At 39.1% G+C, this 16,987-nt stretch overlaps 2 protein-coding genes across 3 annotated transcripts in view; one reads left to right on the forward strand and one right to left on the reverse strand.

The window, feature by feature from the left end:
- Nucleotides 1-363: 363 nt before the first annotated feature.
- entpd3 (ectonucleoside triphosphate diphosphohydrolase 3) lies at nucleotides 364-12,057 on the forward strand. Its single transcript, XM_034610782.1, has 10 exons — nucleotides 364-447; nucleotides 4,225-4,362; nucleotides 4,796-4,913; nucleotides 5,122-5,281; nucleotides 6,518-6,677; nucleotides 6,772-6,999; nucleotides 7,888-8,151; nucleotides 8,242-8,352; nucleotides 9,751-9,888; nucleotides 10,904-12,057. The coding sequence occupies exons 2-10, from the start codon at nucleotides 4,228-4,230 to the stop codon at nucleotides 11,090-11,092; spliced, it is 1,503 nt and encodes a 500-aa protein (XP_034466673.1). The 5' UTR covers nucleotides 364-447; nucleotides 4,225-4,227; the 3' UTR covers nucleotides 11,093-12,057.
- Nucleotides 12,058-13,540: 1,483 nt separating this feature from the next.
- LOC117776653 (RNA-binding motif, single-stranded-interacting protein 3-like) overlaps nucleotides 13,541-16,987 on the reverse strand; it is a 125,499-nt gene continuing 122,052 nt past the window's right edge. For both annotated transcript variants that reach the window (XM_034610783.1, XM_034610784.1), the window contains exon 14: nucleotides 13,541-15,996. Coding sequence is in view for 1 of the 2 variants with exons in the window: in XM_034610784.1 (XP_034466675.1) it covers nucleotides 15,993-15,996 (4 nt within the window). In the remaining variant the exon portion in view is untranslated. The remainder of the gene's footprint in view (nucleotides 15,997-16,987) is intronic.

Consider the following 16,987-nt stretch of genomic DNA (forward strand, 5'->3'; position numbering starts at 1 on the left):
CTTATTGATTACATCAATTAACCCACAGGCATTGCTCCGCTCTCTCTTCTCACATTGTTTCATGCATACTCACAATTAAACGTATCTATGTTTAATCATTAGACACAGACAGGGGAAGAAGGATCAGCCCTGCATCTTCCTCTACAGCTGCACTTCCTGAGCTGGCTGCTCTGTAGCACTGGTGTGGTGGGAGGGGTGGAGTTTGTTTGCATTGCTCCTCCCATGTTCCCTCACTCATTCATCTGTGTGTTGTTGGGGTACACAACTTCTGTTCCTCTGGGCCAATCACACAATCTCTCTCTCTCTCTCTCTCTCTCTCTCTCTCTCTCTCTCTCTCTCTCTCTCTCTCTCTCTCTCTCTCTCTCTCTCTCTGTGTGTGTCTTTCTTGCTGGTTTTCTTCATACCGAGTTCAGAGTCATCTCACTCTAACTCAGCTAACCAATTAAGGTAAGAAACAACCAGACCCTTTCCTCCTCATGTACATGTATCTATTGTTAAACTGTTAAAAAGGGTTAATTCATGCAGGTAAGCGAGCTTCATTGTGTGAGGTGATCTGCATGACGTTACTTTTCCTCATGAGGACCAGTCTCTACAGGCAGAGGCAATAACATGTGCCACTTTGAATGTGTCCGCATTGGTTGTCTTTTTACAGACATGTTGTCCGTGTTTTGTAGGTTTATGTGTGTGTTGTCTGTGTTTAAATGCAAACTTTGGTCTAACAACTACCAGTTCTTCTGGTTGGCTGAAGCGATGTGTATTTTGTTTACCTTGTACACATGTGATGTAAGAGGGGGGCTGTCAGATTAGAGCGTTCCATACTGTTCTTTGTGTGTATCCAAATGTGTGTTATCTATCACAGTAATCTGTAAATAAATGACAGAAGTTATCTGAGCATCCTGTAAAGTTAGGTATTTTATTAGAGTGGCGAGAATACATCAACATGATCATATATAAGTAGAAATATTGATACAAAAAGAACATTGCAACTCATTTAGAATGGACTAAATGTTTAGGTGTTAACAAAAAAGAAGATAGGGTTTGAGATGATGTAATGTTTTTGTCGTAAGGTAAATTTTTGCATACGGTAAAATGAAGCTAAATTACTTTAAATCAAGTTTCCAATTTTTATGTATTTTAGCTTTTTTATGTATTTTTTCAACCTTTGGAAATCCGTTTCATTTTTTGAAGTAAAAACAGATACATAACAAACCAAGGAAATAAAGGGAAAAAAGGTTGAAACCATAAAAACTTAAGTTACATTAAAGGGAGAACTTGAATTGCTCCTGATCTACTTGTAGTAAAGAACACATCGTCCACAAACATACCTGCAGTCCCTGAGAGATGTTATTTGAACAATTTGGTGACTTATCGTGGGCGGCCACTGAAAGTCACAAGCGTCATTTCTCCGGCACCCTGGATCCGACAGGACAACACTGATGTTAAGGACCGGACACTGGGCACCAGCTGCCCTGTAAAGCCACACATCACTGAGCTCAGGTTACTTCTGTGTGGTGTTAGACAGCTTTTTCTCTTCATCTTCATAAGAATACAGAACTTTCCTAAATAGGTACAAGTGATTTTTATTTATAATCACAGTTATGATTCAATAGTCTTAAAACACTGTATATTAGGAGGATGTTGCTCGTTTGGTGTTTGTTCTTAGATTTACAGCAAACATTCAATCATGAATGTGCTTTAATGAGGGTGGAGAAAAAGAGGTTTTCTTTCATACTTAAAGTTACTGTAAAAACAAAAAGACTGACATGTCGCCTGGCTTTAATCACACCTTTGACCTGTTTATGATGTTGCTGTGGAACCTTAAATGCTGCAATTTAAAACAACAACAAACATTAGCACTGAGGTGTTTTTACAGACCGCTGATGATGGAGGAGACAAATGTTTTTTTTGTGTTGATACAGCTTTAAAAAAATGCAAACGCAAGGAAAACGTGAGCGGTAGAGAGAGAGAGGATTACGGTGCTACCGCCTTTACCAACTGTTTGAGAGTATGACAATAACACACATGAAGCCCAGCTGAGACAGCATTATGTAATAGCTGAAGGAGGTTGTTATTACAATGTCGCAACACTTAAAGACGTCCAATTCCTAAGAAAACAGCATGGCGGGGAATTCTCAACAGGTTTAAGCAAAGGGAAGTCGAAGAATTTTCATATTGCACATATATTTCTCATGACTTCAGAGAGAAAATTATATTTTATGCCCTATCACTATTTTAAAAGGAAATATACAGCCTTACTCTTACATAACAGGACAGCTTCGTGGTATTTTAAATATAGATAATATTCACGTACTGCACATACTAATGATAAGAGGCACAGTTAAAGAAGGAAGGTATGCAGCAAGGGAAATAATCTAGATAATTAGAAGGAAAGTATACATTGAGTTTATGTGTGTGTTTCATGTTACAGCATGTTAAAGTTTGTGTGTGACCTATAATTGCAGACATATTGGACATTATTTTGTCCTTATGACGAATCAATTCTCGACCTTGTGTTTGTGCACATTTCCCTCATCAAAGCACACATGGTGGATCTGGCACAATGCGCTGTTTCCTGTAACTGAGTATAAACTTGAAACAGAGAACTTTCTGGCTATGATTGTGAACAAAATCTGTCTTTCTCAGAGGTTAGAGTTTTTTGCTTGCCGCTTAAAGTTTGTTTGTTCTAGATTTTTCTGTCTGTACTGAATATCTGGCTGCGTTTTTTCGGCGCCATAAGGAAGAGAAACGAATCTGAATATCTTCACTGCCAAATATTTTCCTGCTCACTGGGGTTTGTGCAATGTTAAAAGGTGAAAGCAATTTTATGTTCATTATAATAGTTACAGTATCTGTCGAGTTCCCAGTGTTTGAGTCTGAGTCCAAGTTCCAGTTTATCAAAGAAGAGTCTGACTCGAGTCTCAAGATGAACTGAATCTGACTCATCAAGGATCATTTTGATGTCTAATTATCTGCAAAATGCAATTTCCACTTTGGTGTTTGTGCAATATTGAAATGTGGTAGCCATTTAATGTTCAAAGTTAAAGTCCCATTAAATGAGTCAGAGTCATCAACGTTGAATTTAATGTATAAATTGTGGGAGCAAAGTGCTGGATTAGGGGCGTGTCTTGAGTCATTTTAAGACATGAAGGCTGATAAACACCAGTGCCTGAAATTGAATGCTATAATATTAATATAGATATCAATATAAAGCCAAATTATTTATTTATTACAAAAAAATGATTTCTGACCCCGCCCGTCCTTACCCTGGAAGTGGGGCTACAGATCCTTATCCTCCAAATCGTCTTGTCAGAAATAGTTTCCCCCATAAGGACTCTGAACTCTCTGCAACAATCATAACACACATGCACTTTCACACTAGACAATATATTTACATGTCAAAATCCCACACAGTAACATGACAGTGCGAAGGATTTACTGTGTAGTGTCACCGCTGTCTATGTCGATATCTTTGTTATGTTTTATGTTGACATTAACTCTTCCATGCTGTACCAAAAAAGAACTCCACCAACTTGATTGTGTGGTCGTGTAAAGAGGATTCTGATTCTGAAAACTATTTTAAAAAGTCTGAGTCCTCATCTCATCTCGTGCGAGTCTGTACTGGCCGAGTCTTCTCAAGTCCAAGTGAATCACAAACCCTGAACGTCAGGACGCGAGTCGACACTCATCTCCGTACACTCCGTGATTCTTCCATATAAGCCTCCACAAACTGAAATCACAACTCAAGTCCGCATTCACTCTCTTCAAAGAATCACAAAATGGAAGCTTGTGTTCCTCTTTGCTGGTCATAAAAAAAATATAACAAATCCCCCTTTCATGCCGCTGCTTTGCACATTTTAAATTAATAGCAGAAAATAATAAATAGAGATAATAATAATATAATGAGGGTTAAAGTATCTCACTGTTCTCATCACCGTCCTTGACGAAAGGGAACATTTCAACTGTAAAAGCACTTTAAACTGAATCCTGATCCACAACATTTTGTCAGATTGATTTTTTTCATTCCTTTTATGTGCTTGTTAACCCTGGTGATATTGCTCAGGCTATCAATAATGTTGCCAGTGTTATTTCCCTTCTTCAGGAAAATAAAGTGTTTTCATTATTGCTCATCATCACTTTTCCAAAACGTCTCCACTTTGAGAGCCGGGAAGCTTTTAGCGTTAACGAAACTCCTTTTTTTTTTTGTGCCCTGTTTCTTGCCAACAGGAAATGGCGTCCAAGCAACCAATCGGCTACAAGTGTCGCATAGCAGGCGTGCTGCTCCTGCTGTTGGCCAGCATCGCCGCCCTCGTTGCTGTTGCTGTCATCCAGGACACCTGGGCGTTAACAGAGTACAGCCTAGAAGTGAGCGCGTGCATGGACGTGCACACATGTTCTCACAGGAACAAACCCTTTGGCTGTAGACTAAAGTATTTACTGTATAACACACGCGTAAACAGTGTGTCAGAGATTGGTATACAAACAAACACTCAAGTATGAATGTGTTTGCAGACATCATCCAGATGTGAGTCTCACAGAGAGAAGTTTTCATCGGTTAGCTCGGTGGTTGATGGAGGTCCAGATGGACAATGTGTATTTGTTTTAAAGGGGTGCTGCAGGATGTGTGGAGTTGGGTGGGTGTGTGTCACAGCAGCCGCTCTGTAGTTTAACACAATCTTTATTGTCTGAGCTCTTTTGTCCAATTATCAACGTCAAAATAAAACGTGCGATCAGATAGACCAAATGAAATATGTGACCTTGTAACGTAATTCAATTTTTCTCTCATCATTCTCAGCAGTACGGGATAGTGATAGATTCGGGTTCATCTCGGTCCAGTGTGTACCTCTACAAGTGGCCCGGGGAGAAGCAGAATGAAACAGGAGTAGTGACGGAGATACTGAATTGTAAAGTTGAAGGTGAGTCATTACCTATTTGTATACGTATATTTTCTACTATTGAGTAAAAAGATTTCTATGAAATGTGTTTAAAACCAGAAAACCGATGTAGTCCATCTGCCTTCATCCGATTAAATGTGTTAAGAGACGCATGTGCTCAGGCAACGTACATCAGGTTTTCACTGTCTCAACTCAGCAATTTCATTTTAACTCGGCCTCGTGCCAACAGGTGACGGGATCTCCGAGATGAAAGTTGATCCTCAGAAAGATGAAGAGTCATGGAGAGCATTCCAAAAGTGCATGGCCCAAATCACCACGGCCATTCCCGCTGAAAAACACAAAACCACGCCCCTGTTTCTCGGAGCCACAGCCGGGATGAGACTGCTGCAGTAAGAAAGTGTCAGAATTACTTCTCACCATTACCTACGAGCAGAGCACTTTCACCTCATTCATGCATCACATGGATTTTATTTTCACCCAAAAGCTACTGGAGTCAGGCCCAAGCAGTAAAAACATATGCAGAAACACATAGTGAAACAATGATACTGGGAAATGTGGGATCTCCTCACATTAGTGGGTAGTTATATGAGATTATAATGTAAAGATCATAAAAGTCATGCTCTTTGACCAAGGGCTGCTTTGATCCGTCACTTTGCTCCAGTGATGTGGTCCCCACTTCTACTGGTTGGTCTGCAGCAGAGGAGGGAGAAGTACACAGATTCTTTACTCAAATAGAAGTACAGATACTTCAAAGTAAGTATAAGAAGTGAAGTCAACCACTTTACTCAAGTAAAAGTGTAAAAGTTCAGGCTCTGAAATGCACTCAAGAGTATAAAAGTATAAAAGTACCTTCTGAAAGCCATGTCTACCTCCTCTGTCTGTGCAAAGCAAACTGAGACTCATGTCATTTTCACCTCTGCAGTCTCCCCTGCTTATCAGTTTCCTCTTGATACGTCTTTATGCTGTGTCGTGTTGTGTTGTGTTCTGTTGTGTTGTGTTGTGTTGTGTTCTGTTGTGTTGTGTTGTGTGTGGTTTTCCCTGATACATAAACAGCAAGGAATCTTCTTTTCTGTGTTATTGCCCTTTAGTTAAAATAAGTTCAAATCTGTCTCGATGTTGAGGAAGAAATTGATAATTTCTCTCAAATGCATTAAAACGATAGTACTGAGCCTGTTTTGAACATGCAAGGAGCAGATAGTACAGATAAAACGTATAGGGAGTAAAGTACAGACACATGTTTGTTACTTCCCATCACTGGTCTGCAGTGAATAGATATCTAATCAGTAGGCTTCTTTTGGTCTTTGTTTGGCTTGATTCTGTTTCACAGAAATGTGCAAAGTCTAAATACTCTATATTTTAGATTTGACTAAATCCTATGTTGTCACTACAGAGTTTGTTGTTGTAGTCGGCATCTCACAGTGATGATATAAAACAACTACTAAAGTAATTGTGGGTCTATGTATTCAGTCTATATGCTAACTGTAACTGGCTTAAGCCTAATATTTAGTACAGACATGAAAGTGGTTTGGCCTCCTTCTCTAACACTAAAATGTCTGACTATTCCCTTAATTAAATGTTTGACTACCACTGAGAGTAAGATCTCTCATTCTTCTTTTCACCATCAGTCAGCTGGATAAGCAGAGATCCAATGAAATCCTGGCAAGTCTCAGAAAATACCTGAGCTCCCTGCCCTTCGACTTCCACAACGCCTCCATCATCACAGGTCAAGAGGAAGGTCTATATGGGTGGATCACCGTCAACTACCTCATGGGAAACTTCCTGGAGGTCCGACACTGTCATTGATCTGTCTGCTCTGTCTCGGTCCAACGTTTACTTGCATGCTGCCTCACTAATGTTTCCTTTTCCTCTATGCATGCAGAAAGACTTGTGGAACACCTATATGCTCCCAGAGGGGGCAAAGACAGTCGGATCCATGGACCTCGGTGGAGCATCGACCCAAATCGCCTTCGCAGTCCAGGACGATCTCAAAGGGCTTGACTACATGTCCATCAAACTGTACGGATACCCTTACAATGTCTACACTCATAGTTTCCTCTGCTACGGCAAGAATGAGGCTGATAAGAGAGTTCTGGACAAAATAGTACAGGTAACACAGCTTTTTGTCTTTAGATATATGTGCGTGTATGAAAAGAATTTGACTAAAGTATTTATGAGCGCTGCAGCTTGTTCTCTGTTTGTGTGTTTTTATGTTCCTGTTTGTGCACGTGGCAGTGGGAATACATGTGGGTATATGTGTGTGTTTTTTTGCATGCATGTACACGTGAAAATCCATTAAAGCCTATTAAAGAATTGATTAGTGAACAATGCTAACAGGCTAGGGGAGACCAGTCCAGGATGCATTATGTCATTAAGGATATTGATTGGACAGTAAATGTCGTCAGGCGCGTCGCTGAGAAATGCATTATTTCTGGTCGCTTAAAGCTTCATTCTTGAAGCTAAGAGAGTTTGCAGCAGGGGAGAAATACGCTACGCTGTGAGAAAATGTGATAAAAGGTCCTAATATCAAATGTTAACTCGACAGCTTGTAGTTCCACAAGGATCTGTATTTGATCATGTGTAATTCCCGTAAATAAGTTATGCTTTATGTCATGTTATGTTGTGTTAATTCTATTCTATTTAATTTTATTGTTTTAATACATCAAATACTTGTTATCTTATCATTCTGTATTTATCGAATTTTATAGACATACAGTACATATTCATATGAGATCATCTATCATCATTATATTTGCTACCTACTCATTTTAACTATTATATTTGTACATCCATTTAGACAGACAGACAGACAGACAGACAGACAGACAGACAGACAGACAGACAGACAAACAGACAGACAGACAAACAGACAGATAGATAGATTTTAAATAGATTTTCACTTGGAAAGAACTTTGTGCTTAACCTTAAAAAGTGCTAGATTTATTATAATAAATTTATACAGTATTCTAACATTTCCTTCCTCCATTCAATGTTCCAGGAATCACGTGACCCAGCATACATTCTGAACCCCTGCCTCCCTGAAGGTTTCAACATCACCATGAAGGCCTCATCCATCTATGACACAGAGTGCACCAAGAAGCCAGCAAACTACAACCCAGACCAGGATCTCTTCATGGTGGGAGCCCCTGACTCAGACAAGTGCGGGAGCATGGTCAAGTCATTATTTGATTTCAAGACCTGTTCCTCAGCCCACTGTTCCTTCAACGGGGTTGAGCAGCCGCCAGTCACCGGAGAGTTCATGGTAACACACAGTACAAATATATAACATGTGCGTGTAGGCAGATGAAGGTGCAAAACAACTTTTAACTCTGTGTTTCTGCTGCTCCTGCAGGCGTACGCTGGATTCTTCTACATTAAGCGGGGTCTGCACTGGAATGGCTCTTTAGATTTCGATCAGTTCAACTCGTTGGTTAGGGAATTCTGCCACATGAATTGGACAGAGGTAAGTTCTGCAAGCGGGTATACATCTGAACTGAAGGCTGAAATGAATGATATAACAGTCAATGTAATTGGAGGAGGGAGAAAAGTGGACGAGAAAGTAGGAAGGGAATGAGGGAATGACAGAAAGAGGGGAAGGCAGCAAGGAGGACAGACAAAAGACAAAACAAAAAACAGAAACGAGTAGAAATATTTATTATAGGGAACACTCTGTTAAACCATCTGATGTACGCAGACGATTTGGCTATTATGTCCCCCAGCACTGTTGGGTTCCAGCAGCTGTTGGATATATGCTCCGAGTATGGGGTTGAGTTTGACGTACAGTACAATGCAAAAAATAGTGTTGTATTGATATGTAGGACCAAGGAAGATCAGAAGCTACACTTTCCAATGTTTTACCTGTCAGGGCAATCCCTCTGTGTATCTACCTGTACGAAATATCTTGGGCACATCATCACTGACAAGATGGAAGATGATGCTGACATGTTCAGGCAGAGACGAATGTTGTATGTCCAAGCAAACATGTTAGTCAGGAAATTCCACTACTGTTCTGATGATGTGAAAGTGAGCTTGTTTCGTGCTTACTGCACCCCCATGTATGCAGCCCTATTAACGGGCAGCTACAAAAAGGAGACCCTGCACAAACTTCAGGTAGCATACAATGACTGTCTGAGGATACTGCTGAAAAAGCCCAGGTGTAGCAGTGCTAGTAAGCTCTTTTGTGACTCAGGGCTAAGCACTTTACAGGCTCTCTTGAGGAACCTGATGTTTAAGTTTATGTCTCGACTTGATGAGTCACAAAACTGTATTATAATGATGCTCACAAGCCCCAGGTGCAGCTCGGTCAGATATCAATCATATCTGTGGAAACATTGGTATGGGTGCCTTTTAAGACTCTCATGAATAAGAGTATGTTTGTATGTGTTTATGTATCTGTTTTCTTTTTTTTTCTTTATGGTGTATGTCTTGCTATTGGGTCTAGAGCCTGTAATAAAGTGTATCTATCTATCTATCTATAGGCAGAAGCTAAATTGCTTGGCAGATACAGAGTTATTTTCCTCAGGCAGAATACCTGCTGTGACATCACTGACTGAGGTGTGACAGGACCGCGTTTTCTTCTCCGCGTGATTTACTGTTCATTTCAATACATGATGTCTCAGCAGCAGGTTGCTAAATAAGGACTTGAACTTTGGCATAGACGCAACATTTTAAATAGTTTAAGGAAATAGATGAAGTTGTAAATTATAATAAGCCTTGATAACACACTGTTGTGTGTTAGTGTTTCATCTTCACCTTGACTACAATGTTGATATTTTGCCAATAGCAATCATTTTAATTTGCTTGTGTCATTATTCTTCCTAATCGTAGGCTTGACTCTGATCTTTGTTTTTCTTGCTATTAGCTGAAAAAAGAAAAACACTGGATCGATGACAAACACTTGAGGACTTACTGCCATGGAGCTCACTACGTCTTCACTCTGCTGGCAGACGGTTACAAGTTTGACAACGAGACGTGGAAAGGCATCAGCTTTCAAAGACAGGTTGGTATATCCACTCTATTTATTATCTATGCCCCATATTCTTGCAGGAAAATAGCGTTGATGAAAAGACAACCATCTGGATGTATCAGATAAAGTAATGGGCTGAGAGTTGAGCTGTCACCAGCGACTCATGCACTGATACAAGCGCTTAACAACCTTTATCTTACACAAGTGGAAATCAAACCACCCACTGGGACTCATTAATGATGGATGGCTGATATACCGATCATGTGCGCTCAGAGCTTTGAATGAAAGACATGCAATGTATCGCTGCGGGCTGCCCTGAGGATAGAGAGCGTACTCTCACAATGGAGCGCCCATGGCCTGCGACACTTAGTCGCTCATGAGTCATGAGGAAAGAGAGTAGCTCTAAAAAGAATCATTAGAGCCACAATTTTCCAAATTGCAGGGCAGTTTGCTTATAGACAGGAACGTCCCTCAACTGCTGGCAATGCTCCCAGTCTGAAATCCCACCAACAAGAGGGTTAGTGTGCTAATCAGTGCTATGTAATGCCCGTGGGGTGTCTGGGAGTCCCATGGTCCAAAGATCCTATGAAAGTACCGAACAGACACACAATCTTTTGATTGAGCTGTGAGGCAACTTCTCTGGACATGCACAGTGATGAATTAGCTCACACGTAAATTCACAGTGAGAAAATGGAAAAATCTTTTCTCTCCTCTTCTCATTTCATTTCGTCTCTTCTCCTCTGGTCTGGTTTCATTTCTTTTTGTCTTCTTGTCTCATCTGGTCTTGTTTCCCCTCGTCTCTTCTCTTGTGGTCTGGTTTCATATCTCGTGTCATTTCTTTTTGTCTTCTTTTCTCATCCGGTCTTGTTTCCTCTCGTCTCTTCTCTTTTGGTCTCTTCCCTTTTCTTCTGGTCTTTTCTCGTCTCGTCTCGTCTCGTCTCGTCTCTTCTCTTCTTGTCTGGTCTTGTCTCTTCTCTTCTCTTCTCTTCTCTTCTCTTCTCTTCTCTTCTCCTCTCTTCTCATATCTCCTCTCCTCTCCTCTCCTCAGGTGAAGGACACCAGCGTGGGTTGGAGTTTGGGCTACATGCTGAGTATGTCCAACATGATCCCATCTGAAGTGAAACACATCACACCTCTGACCAACCCTGTATTTGCCAGCCTCATCTTTTTATTTTCAGCTCTAACCATCGTGATGGTTATCATAGCTTTCATCATCCTCATTCGCACCTGCTACTGAGAGCCAATGTTACAAAGGAAATGATCTGCCATTCAAAGCCTGGGGATTGCTGTAATCCCGTAGGTAACAGGAGATCGTTACAGCTACTAAGTCTGAGACGTTTACTAAAAATTCAAATGCAGTTCATTTTGTACCTCAGGGAAAAGTATTGGGTCCTTTTTCGTGCTCCACTAAAGGGTCATATTGTGTTACAGCTAAAAGACTGACACAGTGGTCGCCTGACTTACAACTGAGCACGCCGATATGTCTGTGTGCTCGATGGCGTTTCACATTGTGTCATTTCAAATTTGCATAATGTTAAAGTGAGACTGGTATGTGCATTCAACTTAGTGTGCTTACATGCACACACAGATCCCTCAGGCAAAAAAGCATGTCAAACTCCTTCTGCTAACAAATACATTCCGTTCCTGTATTATACATGTAATTGCACTAAATGCATTCGCTTCACCTCTGAAACGGTAGCACTGCTGTTCTTATTGTAACAGTTCTCCATATTTACTGAATGAAATCCTCCCTAATAAATAATGGAATGAATGTGAAATTTGCCCTTGTTTTCTTATGATCATGCAAATCAAATAAATTAACTCATAGCATTTTATACATTCTATTTGCAAACATTTAAAAGATTTGAATGCAAGAGGAAGTTCGGGACATTTATTGCTACAACATTAAGTGTTTTCTCAATAAAAATATTCTGTACTTAAAGCAACATTGTTCATTGTTAAATCTGATTAATTTCAATATTTCAATATTTCAAATGTTTTATGTCAGTTACACTCTATTCTGTTTACACTGTATATATTTTTGTTATTTTTATATTTTTCTTTTTGTTTGTATTGTCCCTGTTTTTTATATTTCCATATGTTTAAACTGCATGTTTACTTATTTATCGCCTGTGGTATCCCCTTTTACCATTGTAGGACTAATAAAGGAATATCTTATCTCATCTAAATGATTGGTTTCTTCAGGAAAAGTTAAATCAGTGGATTAGTTTGAGAAAACTACACCTGTCTGGTGTAATCTGGGCCTGTGTAATATGACATGTCAGATATTGACAAAAAAAACATAAACAAATATTGATGTCAGATCTGTGACGCCTACAAGGCTTCAAACTCATAGGAATTTACTCCACAGAGTAAAGTTAACGTCAGAGGCACCACAAGTCCACTGCACAACTGGAAACATGGCTCACAGATTATTACGGCACCATGTCACAGAACACCTGAGATATCAGCTCCAATGAGGGATCCAAGAAAATGTTACTTTCTTGATTCTTGTTGTTCTTGGTTTGTACCCTCATGGTTGAATGCACTTATTGTAAGTCGCTTTGGATAAAAGCGTCAGCTAAATGGAATGTAATCCACAAAGGGAGGGAAATCACAGAGGGAACAACAGAAAGAGGAGAAGGAGGTTATAGGATAAATAAGTATAAATAAGAAAAACAAGGAGATAAATCAATGTATAATCATGGTTATAAAAATAAGAATCATGATGAATAACCCAAGAAGGGGATTTCTTAACATGTTTGAAAAGCTGAGCGGTTGTGATGGCTTTTTCTGTATAGACTCCAGATGTCAGATCTCGAGATGAGTCAGTCAGAGAAATCCTGAAACCCTGAATCTGGATGGTGAAAGGAATAGCTGAGTGGGAGCAGTTATATTTGACTGATTAAGTGTGTAGATGTGAATCCAAAACCTAGAAAAAAGTCTTTTGCCATTCTGTAAACATTAAACTCTGTCTGGGAAACATTCAGTGATGCTATTGTCTGCGTACTGGAGAGTAGTTGTAGAGGAGGTACTCAAACATTTTACTATAAGTAAAAGTACAAATAGACAGAAATGTAAAGTAAAAGTATCCCATTACATTTTCTACTTGAGTAAAAGTAAGTGCTTGCTTTTAAATGTACCTTGAGCAATACAAGTAAATTCACTTGCCTCATCCCTAATGCAACAGAGTATTACTTCATTAACTGTGTCTACTGTATACTTGGTTAATACAAAAATAATACAGACTGTAATATTTATAAAGAATGCTGCACATGATGCTAATGAAAACACATTGTCATATTAATTAATGGCGGAGTCTCAGCAGTGGCCTCTTGTGAATCCACCTCAGGAGTTTCTTCTTCACCTTGCTGCTGCTAGAGGAGGCGGAGTCTAATGTTACCTGCCCGCTCGGATTGGACTAGAATTCCACTGTAAATTTGTGAGCATATAACAAATTGCATGTAAACATGTAGTGGAATAGAAAGTACAGATATTTGATGATATATGTTTTGGAGGGAAAGTGAAAAGTTTGTTCCATCCCCCCACTGCTGGAGAGTAGAAGTACAATACTCATACAATGTGCTGACTTGACTGGGACTGTCTTGATAATTCAACCCTTCATTCACAACAGGGCCCTCTAGTGGTGAAGTTTTGCATCTGCCAAAAACACAAGATGAGTATGGGCTGTTTAAAACAGTTTTTTTATTGAAAGATTTGTCTAAAAAGAAAACAAAAAAGAAAAAAGAAGACATTTGGAACTACAGCAATATCCACTGGTTCTACAGACACTCTCAGAATCACAATTTGAAAGACATGGGAGGCATGTGACCAAGCAAATAAAAAAATAGCATCATCAAAGTTATTTCTGTTGCATCTTCTTTTACACATCTGTACAAAAAAAAGATCTCATAAATATTACTTTTGTTCTAGCTTCCCTCTCTCTCTCTCTCTCTCTCTCTCTCTCTCTCTCTTCTTTCAATAACTTACTTTCCATTAGAGGTTTGTATCGCTCGATTTTGGTTGAACCTTTCGTTCTCCGTTCACGTTTGCTCCTGTTTCTCTAGCTTCCTTCCATTGGTGGAGAGTCAGGTGGGAGGGGCTTTACGGTTGTGACCCCGGAGCTAGTTCTTTTTATTTTAAATTTTGAAATTTTTCTCATCCATTTCCCTCTTATTCAGTACACACCATCGTCAATATCCCGCCGTAAAACTTGTCATTCCAAGGGCGGCACCACCTCTTCCACACCCACCCAACATAAGACAACCTTAAATCCCCAATACTGAAAAGTGTTTAGCAGCTCACATATCATAATCAGTTCTCAAAAATAACAAAGGCAACACAAAAAAGAAAACATTCTTCTTTAGGAGAATATACATAAGCTGACATGATTTCATTTAACAGAAATGCCCTTTTTTTCGACAGATTTCATCGCCATGCTCACATTTCAAATGGCTTCTGTTCGGCGAGACAGCGAGCGGTTTGTTGTGTGCACCGAGACGTTCACGATGATTAACTCGAACATCGTCGTAATGACTTACAGCAGCCAGCGTCATGGCCTGTAGGACGTGAGATTGGTCGATGCAGCCTGAGGATGGCGTGCTTGGTGTTTACACTCCCGAATTCCACAGGATATGATGCATTTTCAGCCTTTTCACCACTTGAATAAACTATACTGACTTATTCCCAAAAATATATGTTGTGTTTTTAATATCTCCTCCTTACCACAGGGTGATTGGTCTCCAAACAGATGTTACAGCTCCACTTTAGATCTTAAGACCACATGACATACGAAACATCTCAGCGAACACTCTTCTGGTTGAGGCAATTGTGTTAAACACCTTCTGCGTGTTCTCATTAACTTATATATAAAAAACAAAAACATCTCGCACACCAACAGCATGAGAAGCAAGAAATAAAAATCTGTTTCAGAGGTGAAAAAATAAAGAGAACGCAACACAAGGAAGATCTCTTCACTACTTAGTTTCTTCATCTTTGGTATAAAATATGCCACCTGTCGGCTGCGTTTTCTTCAACAGTTAAGAAAGACTAAAGAAACTGTCAACAGTTGTTTTCTAAAACTATTGCTTGTTGCACATTTAAAAATCCTAGCACGTTTTTTTTCAGCTTTTTGTCAAAGTCAGAAATATTACTATTTTTTTTTTTCTTTTTTCTTTTTTTGCAGTGAGACAAGCAAAGCAGGCAAAGCAAAAAGTTCTGGAAAGTAATAAAGACCCCAAAAACAAAAACAATACAAATGCCGTGGAGAAACAGAACTTGTATCCCCTGATGGAACTAAACTCCAGGGAGCAGTGGACTGACCCTTTCCACAAGTCGCATTTAAGAAGCTTTTTTTTTTTTTTTAACCCTATCGACCAACACCAGCTGCACCGCACCACATAATTTAAAATCATCTTCATACAAATACAACCTTATTTTTTTTAAATCCTGTACAGAAAACTTTGTAGATTTCGTCTTCAAGGTTCTCCAAAACTCCAGGAACCCCTTAAATCATTCAATCACTCAGTCTTTTTTAAAAATAATAATTCAAAGCTATGGAAACATTTTTTCCCCAAAGTTTGAAAAAAATTAAGGCAATAAAGATTTAAGAAAAACATTGATATTCTAGAAAACTACTCAAATAATAAAAAGAATGAAAATAATGTAGCTTAATATCAAAGGAAGACAACCTGTTTTTTTTTTTTCTAGACTTTGCTTCCTTCCGTATTTTTTTTAATAAAAAAAGTCTGAAAATCTACCTGCACATTCAAATGTTCTTTTTTTTTCTGTACAGCTTGTTGGTTGAGTTTAGTTTCTTCTCATTTTCCTTTGGAGGCAAAGTCCGGTCTCGTGGTGAGAAATGATAAACTCACAGTTGCGGACTGTGTTTGATTTCATCGTCCTCGAGTTCAGCGAAGCGTCATTTCTTGGTTCGACCAGGTAAGAAATATAATTGATTTTTTTTTTTTCATCTTTTGTCTTTTATTTGGTGCCTGTGCACAGTGGAAGCATTCTGCGCTCAGTGTTGTCCCTCACCTCCCTGCCTTTGTCCCTGTTTCATCTTGATTCTGTCCGTGTCTCCAGCGCCTCAGTGCAGTCCTTCGGAAGGCAAAGCAGCAACGATCCCACCGATCTGTTTATCTAAAAGAGACAGAAAAACAAGTCAGTGAAAAGAAAATTGGGTAACTGAGGAAACTCTGTGTTAGTGTGTCTAAAGGGTTTTTCTTTAGCATTCTTTGTCCAACTATTGTATGTAAAGAAAAAACAGCAGCGGGTTATCAAGGAGGCAGAAAAACAAGTCAAACACAGGGAGGAAGATAAAAATGGGGAGGTTGTGTTTTACAAGTCAAGGTTGAAATGATCCTGTAACAACAACACAACAAATGTCAGAGAATTGCATTAACTGTAGGCTACTGTATGAAGGAGTGCAATGCAAATAGTCATCAAGCATTTAGTTGATAATATGACTAATTGTACAATAAGATAGACATTAATACATTTGTTTACAGATTACAATATTAAATTAATTTAAAAGGGAATAATAATTGTTACAAATTACAACTGAAATATGAATTCACCAATAAACCCTCTGAAACTTTAAAGAGGGCTTACAAAAATTAGTTAGAAAGACATTCATGAACGATGGAATTAATATTTTACATTAATATGCATGCAGTCTAAATTTAATCAGGCATTTTAAAGAGCGGTTTACTTTTCCCATTACCATTTCCCATTTTTGTTGTTCAGCTTCTCCATTTAGGCATTTTGTGTTGATAAACAAGGTGAAATTATGCAAATTAGCCGAGAGAGGTAACAAGCTGCTGTTGTTCTATTTGACCTTTTTACTTATAAATGGATATATTATTCGGAATTTTGATTTCTTATTTATCTTTTGTTTTCTCTTTATATTAAGTGCAGTTCCCATTCTCAACATGCTGGTTGCAGCTTTCTTGCTGAAACTTTAATAGTGACCAGTTGTCTTTGGTGTAGTCGTGAACATTCTGTTGTCCTGATCAACATCACGTTGACGAGTTGCAGCCACCGCCTGTTTATTCAAAGTTTATTAATATTCGCATCACACCAAATTCAATACTGCACTTCCTTGGGCCCATAACAATACACATCCCACATT

This window comes from Hippoglossus hippoglossus, chromosome 16 (genome assembly GCF_009819705.1).
Source record: "Hippoglossus hippoglossus isolate fHipHip1 chromosome 16, fHipHip1.pri, whole genome shotgun sequence".
Lineage (NCBI taxonomy): Eukaryota > Metazoa > Chordata > Actinopteri > Pleuronectiformes > Pleuronectidae > Hippoglossus > Hippoglossus hippoglossus.

Excerpts from the sequence above, each read along its gene's own strand:
- entpd3 (XM_034610782.1), top strand. The coding sequence starts at position 4,228 with ATGGCGTCCAAGCAACCAATCGGCTACAAGTGTCGCATAGCAGGCGTG. Across the intron at positions 4,914-5,121 it reads ACTGAATTGTAAAGTTGAAG|GTGACGGGATCTCCGAGATG; the intron begins GTGAGTCATTAC and ends TCGTGCCAACAG. Across the intron at positions 9,889-10,903 it reads GCATCAGCTTTCAAAGACAG|GTGAAGGACACCAGCGTGGG; the intron begins GTTGGTATATCC and ends TCCTCTCCTCAG.